A 9,225-nucleotide genomic window follows, 5' to 3' on the forward strand; every position below is an offset into this window, starting at 1 on the left:
CCTCCCTCCCAAGTTCTCAAGCACTTTGCAAACCATTAACCTGCATCCTTGCAGTACAAGATGTGTATATTTCTTAACAGAACTCACATCTTTGCTAGGAAGACCTAAAAACCTACTTATCAGAGTAACCTTTCACTTCTTTTAGTTACAGCTTTATCAGCTCTGAATTTTGATAAGGGACTTTGACATTAGGAGAAATTAGGAGTTGGTATTAGGACTATCTTCTAATATCCCTTACACACACACACACACACCCACCCCCTTTTTCTCATTATTTCCTTCATAGAATACTTTGGTGGAAGGGGCATTTAAAGGTCATCTAGTCCAAATAATCATTCATATAATATTAAGGTTTTTACTGTAAAAAAACCCTTACTCTTTAGTGAGATTTGAATTCTTTTTTTTGCTTCTTTGAAGAAATTAGTCTTCCAACCCAATTCTAAAATTTCTGCAACTTTATTTATTTATTTAACATCTTATTATGAAATAAAAATGTATTTATTTATTTAGCATGAGAAATATCACTTGTTTATGTTGGTTTTCTTATAGACTCACAAGTTCTGCTAGGAGTTCAAGATAACTCTTCTTGCAGAAAACTGCAAAGTTAGTGAGATGATTAAAAAAAAAAAAAAAGAAAGAAACAAGGAAAGATAAATGTGTTTTAGAAGAGAAGGAATTTTTACACAAACAACGAAAGTACCTCTCTGTTTATATTCATGCTTTTTTTAGCTCAAATGGTTCAGGAGGACAGATAGTTTTAAAGGTTCAAGGTCTGCTGTTTCCATGAAGGGCTGGTGAAGCTCTCACTCCTGTTTTCTGGCACTTATCACAGCAGAAGTCTGCAAGAGACCACCAAGGGCAGTAACTCTCTTTTGCAGTTGCAATCAGTAGAGTTTAGCTTAAGTTCAAAGTAATCCATGTGTAAATCCCCTTCTGCTCAGTATTTTGTACATACGACAGATCACAGAATACACCAGCATGCACTCTAACAGATTTGTAGTAGAACCCCCTCCGAAGTCTGATATTTCACATTAGATATCTAAGGAGGGTCAATGGCATTTCCCAAAGCTTGTGCTCTGTTTCCCTTGGGTGTGCACTGACACGTGTGTATGATGACAAAGTCCTCTGAAGATCATGGTCTGGTAAGAATGTGCAAACCTCATGTACACTGGCAAAAAGGTCCATGAAAATGTATTGTCTTTTCACTCTTCTCCTCCTGCACTTTCTAAAATTTAAAAAAGCCAGAATTACCCCCTACTTTTGTGCAGAAAAACGGTCTCTGGACTATTTTTAGCAGAATGTTTCTATGACTTGGATTAAGACACTGGAAATGTTCCTTGTTGAGCAAAGCCATGTTAGGTGACAGGCTTGTTTGTTTGATCTCTTCATAGTGGGGAATGAAAATACGATTGACCACTAAAGCAGGTGCTTGAGCATTAAATTCAGTCAAAGAATAAAGTAGAGATTTGCAGGGGGTTTTTTTCTTACCTGGTCCTTATTTTAGATGCCGCGTGAAGCATAATTTAAAGGATAGGTAATCAGGGACACAGTCCAGTAAGGTGCTGAGTGATTCTGAGGTGGTGCTGAATGCTATCCATTACCATTGCTTACAATGACACTCAAAGATAATCAGCCTTGGCAGAACCTGAACCCTGATAAATTCTCAAGATAAGGTGGGTAATGAAGGACTGCTAAACGCGGAAGATACATTTGTATTTCTTGACATTGTTCAGGGAGACTTTTGTAATTATTAACTTAACCTTAAAAGCTGGGGGTAGTTCTTATTCAAATGCCTCAGTCTAGTTCCATATTATCTCCTGACAACATCGTCACCTAACATTTCCACAATGAGAAAAAGAAAGGCAACAGATTCATCGGCTCCATCCACAGATTGGAGTGAAGGGGAAGAGAAATTAAGACTGAAGCAAGAGGTCGGCCTGCTGAGCGGAGTGTCATTGATTGCAGGCACCATGATAGGCTCAGGGATCTTTATGTCCCCTCAGTGGGTCCTCCATCATATGGGCAGCCCTGCCAGCAGCCTCCTGATCTGGGCAGCATGCGGTCTCCTGGCCATGTTTGGAGCCTTGTCGTACGCGGAGCTTGGAACCATAATTAAAGAGTCTGGAGGAGAATATATTTACATCTTGAGGATTTTTGGTTCTTTTCCTGCTTTCCTTTTTGCCTACACTTCTGTTATCCTGGTGAGACCAGCTGGTTTGGCAGCTGTCTGTCTGAGCTTTGCTGAATACGCTGTTGCGCCGTTCTACCCAGGATGCGCATCTCCGCAGGTTGTCATTAAATGTACAGCTTCTGCCTGCATCCTGCTTCTGACTATCATCAACTGCCTCAACGTGAGGCTGGCGACGTCTGTTATGAACATTTTTACAGCTGCCAAACTCTTGGCTTTGTTGGTGATCGTGGTGGGTGGATTGGTTCTGCTAGCCAAGGGACAAACTCAGAGTTTTCAAAATGCCTTTCAAAACACGAGTGCAGGTATTGGGGCAGTTGGAGTGGCATTTTACCAGGGACTCTGGTCCTATGATGGGTGGAACAACCTGAACTATGTAACTGAGGAACTGAAGAAGCCTGAGGTGAGTGAGTGAGCTGGCTTTTACTTAATCCTGTTGCTTATATGTTTGATTCTATCTGTTGTTGTTTTTTACGAGGGATAACCAAGGGTTTAGAATATCAAGAGAAGGCTACTGAGCTTTCCTTGTGGTTTGTTCTGACTTCTGGGGAAAGACACCTGTAGATGTGTCCAGAAAGGATAAAAATGAGTGTCTAAGCAAAATAACAGTCTGTCTACAAGAAAGCACTAAAATATCCTACTGACTGGAAAAAAAGCTCTTATGCAACACTTGGATGCTTTGCGGATGCTGTTTTGTCTTAGTGTTTAGAGGATCCCACTGCAGACCCTAGATTTATGCAGAAAAGCACTCCTTGCTATAATCCATAAAGGTTTCTTAACACCACATATTCCCTAAAAGACTTGATCCATAATATATGCACCAAACCCCCACTGATCTGTCCTCATCGCATGGAGGGGGAACTTCAGAGAAGCCAAGCCTCACTGGAGGGGGAATCTAACTCTCTGAATGAGCCTTGTCTTTAAATATCTCCTTCTTAAGCATTGTTCTGTTTATGCTATAGGCACAGAAGTAGCTCCCTTGCATCCCACGCCAGCCCTCTGTGCCACATTACCTCTTTTCACAGAGCAGACGCTACAGCAGCGAACGACCCTTTTTTAGAAGGAGCTGTGTGACTACAGAGTTCATAGAGTGTGTTTTCTACCCGTGCAGCACACAAGATTTTACAGCTTAAGTGAAAATACGTGGTTAAATATTAACCCAAATGGCAGCCAAGATCCTGGGGTCATGTGGGACTCTTTGCCACTGGACTGCGAGCGCTGATATTCAGACCCTTGCAGAGCAGAGGCAACAACATGAGGACTTGCTATAACCTTGTCCTGTGATGGGAATGGGGAATGCAGAAATTGCTATTTCAGGTTTTCAGATGTATAGAGCTGCTCTATGATCACCCTACTAGTTGCTTTTTTCCAGGGTAGTTTTTTTTTTTCTGAGGTGTATGATCATGTTTGTTGATTCTGATGAGCATTAAAACGACCTGTGGTGTTGCACGACAGCAACCTGTCACTAGGAAAAATTAACCAACAAAATCCTTTCTGGAGTAAATCTCCTTTGTGCTGCTCTGCTTTGTTTTAGCCTGTAGAAGAGTTAAATGTGTTGCAACACACACTGGTACTTCATCATTGTCAAAGGGGTATTCATAGGAAGATGCAGCACACCAGGAGGCATAACACACTAGTAACAAATAAATCAATATTAAAATAATCAAGAAGTATGCAACAGACATCTTGGGCTGCTATGAACCAAAATCTTTTAAAATAAGATTTGGGGTTTTTTGTTGTTTGTGGCTTGCTTTTTTTTTAAGACTAACTTTTTGCCTGACATCTTTGGGAGACTGGTATAAAAACTGCCATGTGAATCTGGATCTAAGTCTTTGTCCTTTGTCATGGAGGCAGACACAAAATAGACAGCAGTAGCTACCTAAAATGCAGATTTATTCCAACCAAAAGTTACCCAGCACTCTGACATACCAAAGTAAATTACAAGTTGGATGTCAGATGAAAACATAATACAATGCAAGCAGTTCCTAAGTTCTGTGAAAGTTCATTTTTAGAAAGATGACCCCAAATGTGCATATCCTCACTCACAGAAAAGGTCCCACTCAAGGGTACCAAGAAGGAGGATCACTCACCCACCAGAAGCAAGGGCTCACTCAGACTATATCCAGGATTATTCACTCAGCAAAGCTGGGGTGAGGGCTAGCTCAATCCCAGAAGGCTTCCTTGGGGTGGTCCCTGATCCAAGGGGAAGGTCCCTGACTGCAAACCACTTGTTCCAAGGGGACTGACTCCAACTGGCACTCTGGTGGGGTTCCATTTATACCCTGGTCGAATCTGAACTGCGGTCATTCTAATTAGTTGGGGCAGCACAGGGAAAAGACAAGGTAAGGGCCTGAAGCAAAATAATCAAGTTTTAATGGCCAACAAGCCTCTGTCTGTTTGGTCTTTGTCGTGTATCTGCCATGGTCTCATTCTGTGGAAGAGCTTAGTGAGCAAAAGAGTTTGAATGAGATACGTGGGTGGTGGCAAAGACATAACAAACAAAAAAAGTCCAATGTGGGCATAAATGTGCTGTACCTGACACTCTTGTCATCCCTTTTCCAGGTGACCCTTCCCCGTGCTGTGATGATTGCCATTCCTTTGGTAACGTGCCTGTATTTGCTGGTAAACGTGAGCTACTTGGCAGCCATGACTCCCCCTGAACTGCTGTCTTCAGGAGCTGTGGCTGTCACCTGGGGGTGAGCTCTGCATGTGCCAGCACAGCCAGTGCAGTCCAGTGACATATGGGGTCTCATCATGAGTTTCAGGAGATTTAGGTTCTATTCCCAGTGGGAATGGTAGCACTGCACTGCTGACATGATGTGACATGACATGACCTGTCAGGCCATGCTGTAGGGAAGCATGCTGCCAATTCTTCCCTCTGTCACTATCCTATTTGGTCTATGGTCTCTCCAAGGTGCACCTATCTCCAAGGCTGACAAGACGGAGTGCTCTGCAGCACTCCTGATTCCCATGCATTCCCACTGGGAACCTGTGGCTCCCCTCTCTGTCACCTTCAGGGCAGTGTATAGCCTTCCCCCACCAAAGACCAAGGCTGACCATCCCTATTTGGTCTATGGTCTCTCCAAGGTGCACCTATCTCCAAGGCTGACAAGATGGAATGCTCTGCAGCACTCCTGATTCCCATGCATTCCCACTGGGAACCTGTGGCTCCCCTCCTGCTCATGTTTTTCCCCACAGAAAGTGGCCATAAAGAGGGGGTGAAGTGCACAGCAGAAGCATCTCCCTACAAACATTGAGGATGCAGCAACTGTGCATGTCCAGACCTGGGGAATGCACCACATTTTAGATATTTCCAGAAAAGTGGAGAGGACAACGTGCTGCTCCAGTAACGCAGAGGCAGTGGGAGTGAGACAGGAGCCAAATGGGTGGATCCTGTCTGCTTGGCACCTGGAAATTAGACCAGACCAGACTCTTTTGTTTCCATTTCTTCATCTGCAGGGAAATGGAGAATAATATTGATCTCCTCAATACCTTTGAGAAGTAGAAGTGTTGTATGTGGGTTGGGTAACCTTTGGTAATTGTATCTTTAAGTCATGTTGTGCTTTCTGAGGGTTGCACAGGAACGATTTGTACCTTCCATCAATCTGAGGTGTTTGGTGATATTAAAGAAGCTCTGTGTAAGACCAGGATTTTAGGAAGAGAGGCAAGGAATCATCGTGAGAGATGTGGGTACTGTTGTCTGCTAACCAGATGGTCTTCCACCAGAATGTCCAGCCTTAGTCTAAATATTTCCAAAGACAGAGAATCCATGATAGCACTAAATGAGTCATCTGTCAGAAACGATGACACATTTCTGTATATCCAGAGATCATCCTCTTTCTAAAAAGTCAGCAGCAGCTTTGCTTCTGTGTGCAGTTCACAAGGTCTCCAGTTTGAAGATCTGACTGGGCTCTTGCTAGATGTGTTCTCTAACAGCTTTTCATGTCATTGTAAGTGGGAGCTTTTAAAGGCCTAGTGCTTTGTTTGAACAGGTTACAAAGCCTCACTAAGCTGCAGTGTCATGAACTTTCTCTGCACTTCCTTTCCCATCATTCCTGATTAACAAGTTATTTGTGAGCTTCCTCCTTTTTAACACATCTCCTTTTCCTGCCCGATTAACCTTTTCACCCTGGGAGTGCAATTCAGGAATTAAAACTGAACTAGGAACCGGAAAGCTGAGCACTCAAAATCCTGGAGGACAGGTAGATAGCCAGAGACTGAGGAGGGTGTGATGGCTGTGGTTCAGGAGCAAGAGATCCAGCTATTCAGGTCATTAAGAAGGGATGGGAGGGCTACAGAGAAGCAAGAGAGGGATATACCACACATAAATGCATTTATTCACCATATAAGAAGAAAACTGCCACAGAGAAACATTGTTCAATGGTGAGATGTGCAGCCACAGAAGGAGCTCATGAAACTCTCCCCAGCATTTCTTTGATGCCAGTGATTTAACAGCAATTGCACATCTCAGTTTGCTTGTAAGCAGTCACTGGCAATAGCTCCTCTAGTTCATCTTCAGGGTTCAAACAGCAAAGCACCAGTCTCTTAAATTCAAAATGTGTGATTTCTACAGATTTTGTTAGTAATTTTGTGACACATGTTTTCCCTTGAGATTTTGTGGTCATGGAGTTGTGCAATCATTGCAGATGCCCAGATCCCATCATTTTGAAAAAGGGGGAAAAAATAGTTCTGGTTATTGAAAGTAGCTTAGTAACTTCAAGCCTGAAGGACCATAACCCAGATACTAAGCTCCTAACTTACATTTCTAAAATTGTTGTTGTAGATAAGCACCTATCATGATTTTGCAAAGTGCAAGTCTTGATTTTTGAATGCTTGGGATAGGTGAAACTAAAAAAGAGTACATATGTCTTAAAGACATACCATTCAGGTGGAAATACAAAGTGTTCTAAAAAACTTTTGAATTTTGTATTTTACCTATTAGATGAACAGTGTGTTTGATTGTGTATGTGTGCACATGTATGCAATAATTACCCCAAACAGTAGCATTTATTAATTACTATTCTCCATGCTGCATCATTCTGGAAGACAAGCTTCACTTTTAGGTGAGAAGTTTATCCTGTCTTCCAAATATTTACTTCAAACTCTGCTTGTAATTCTGTTATGGAGAAAGCAAACCATAAATATCTGAACATGTTGTAGAACCAAACTCCTGGAATTCAAAAAATTTCTTTGCCTTAAGGCTGATTCATAGAGTAGCAGGAATACGTGCACGTGGGATTAAAGGGTTAAATTCTTCTGTGTATTGTGGAAGAGTTTATAATGCAGGATGTTTCTTCAGGTCTGGTGGGAACAGTTCTTCTGCAGTTTCCAAGCTTGTAGTGTTGGCTGCAGTAGCAGTATCTCCAGGATTCACACAGAAAAGGGTTTTTTATGCCTGTTGTGCCAGCTTTTACAGCCCTGCCATGTAATGCTGCGTGTTGTACTGTGCCCTCTCTCCCACCTCAGGGCCAAAGTCCTGGGCAGTTGGGCATGGCTCATCTCCCTGTCAGTAGCCATGTCCACCTTCGGTTCATCCAACGGCACCTTCTTCAGCGGAGGCCGCGTGTGCTACATTGCTGCAAGGGAAGGACACATGGTAAGGACCAAAAAAAAGTGGTCTGGCTTGCTTTGAGCAACTTTACCTTCTTGTAAAGCAGGCAGGAAAACACTGTGTGTGTTCAACTGGCAGTGATAGCTCTCCAGTGGTTTGTTGCTTCCTCAAGGAGTTTCTTCCCCATCTTTTTCAACTGTAATGCACATATTGTCTCCTGACTTTCTTCTTCAGCTGTATAATTTCAGAAAGATACATAATTACATCTAGCCTGAATTTTGAGAACAGCTTTGAAATGACCAGCTGAAATACTGCTGTACTGGAGAACCGGGCACCAGCTCTGGAGTGACCTAGCTGGGAAGGGGAAACCTGGCCGTGCTTACGTGCTGTGAGGCACCCATGCTTGCATGGAGAAGGCAGCCCAGCACTGACAACCTGCCTCTGTGTGCAGCACTGCAGATGGTGTCAGAGGTGTTCCAGCCTTCCCATGGGGTGCTCCAGTTCAGATATAGCACAGGCTATCATAGAATCACAGAATGGCTTAAGTTAGAAGGAATCCTAGAGATCATCTAATCCAACCTCCCTGCCATGGGCAGGGCCATCTCTCAACTAGACCAGGTTGCTCAAGGCCTCATCCAACCTGCCCTTGAACCTACTCTCCTTCAGTTTAAACCATTTCCCCTTGTCCTGTCACTGCACACTCTTGTGAAAAGTCCCTCTCCAGTCTTCCTGTAGGTTCCCTTCAGGTATTGAAAGGCAGTTATAAGGTCCCCCTGGAGTCTTCTCCAGGCTGAACAATCCCAGTGCCCTCAGCCTATCCTCATAGCAGAGATGCTCCAGCCCCTGGATCAGCTTTGTGGCCCTCCTCTGGACTTGTTCCAACAGATCTATGTCCTTTTTAAGGTGGGGACACCAGAACTGGACACAGTATTCGAGGTGGGGTCTCACAAGAGCAGATTAAAGGGAGATATCTGTGTTCTTCAAGCCTCTTGACAATTACAAGGTGACACTGAGCCTTACATCTCACTGGGTCAGTATTTTTTATTGCTTTTGCTCAGTGGAGCCAAACCTGATAGCCCAGCAGAGGTCAACCTGCTGCAGCTCCATGCTCCCTGGCCCAGCCAGTAAGTTCAGCCTGTATTCCCAACAAGCACACCCACACAGACACAAGTGTACAACATTTCCACACACACACACACGTCCACCTGGCTCTGTATGTGCACCGACAGCGGGGCGCACAGACCTGCACGTGCAGGCACACTCCCACAGGCAGCACCCAGGGCCTCACCCTGGGCCCCTCTCTGCCCGACTGAGGGTCTGTCAGTGGCACTTATATGTAGAAACAGATGTACACTGAGGGTCCCTCCAGCAGCCGGGCTCAGACATGCAGTCTGCCCAGTAGCTGCCCCTGCATCCCAGTGTCCCCAGCTGCTGGTACCTGGGCACACATAGAAGCCCTGGAGGCCGGTGCCCCCCTCCAGCTGCT

General features: G+C 44.1%; 1 protein-coding gene across 1 annotated transcript; it reads left to right on the top strand.

Moving 5' to 3' along the window:
• Positions 1-1,847: 1,847 nt before the first annotated feature.
• On the top strand, positions 1,848-7,784 carry LOC103779155 (b(0,+)-type amino acid transporter 1-like; the record flags this gene model as incomplete). Its single annotated transcript, XM_008946776.1, has 3 exons — positions 1,848-2,591; positions 4,751-4,884; positions 7,655-7,784. Coding segments are annotated over exons 1-3 (1,008 nt in total), but the record flags the coding sequence as incomplete, so codon positions are not given.
• Positions 7,785-9,225: the final 1,441 nt, after the last annotated feature.

This window comes from Merops nubicus, unplaced genomic scaffold (assembly GCF_000691845.1).
Source record: "Merops nubicus isolate BGI_N331 unplaced genomic scaffold, ASM69184v1 scaffold3179, whole genome shotgun sequence".
NCBI lineage: Eukaryota > Metazoa > Chordata > Aves > Coraciiformes > Meropidae > Merops > Merops nubicus.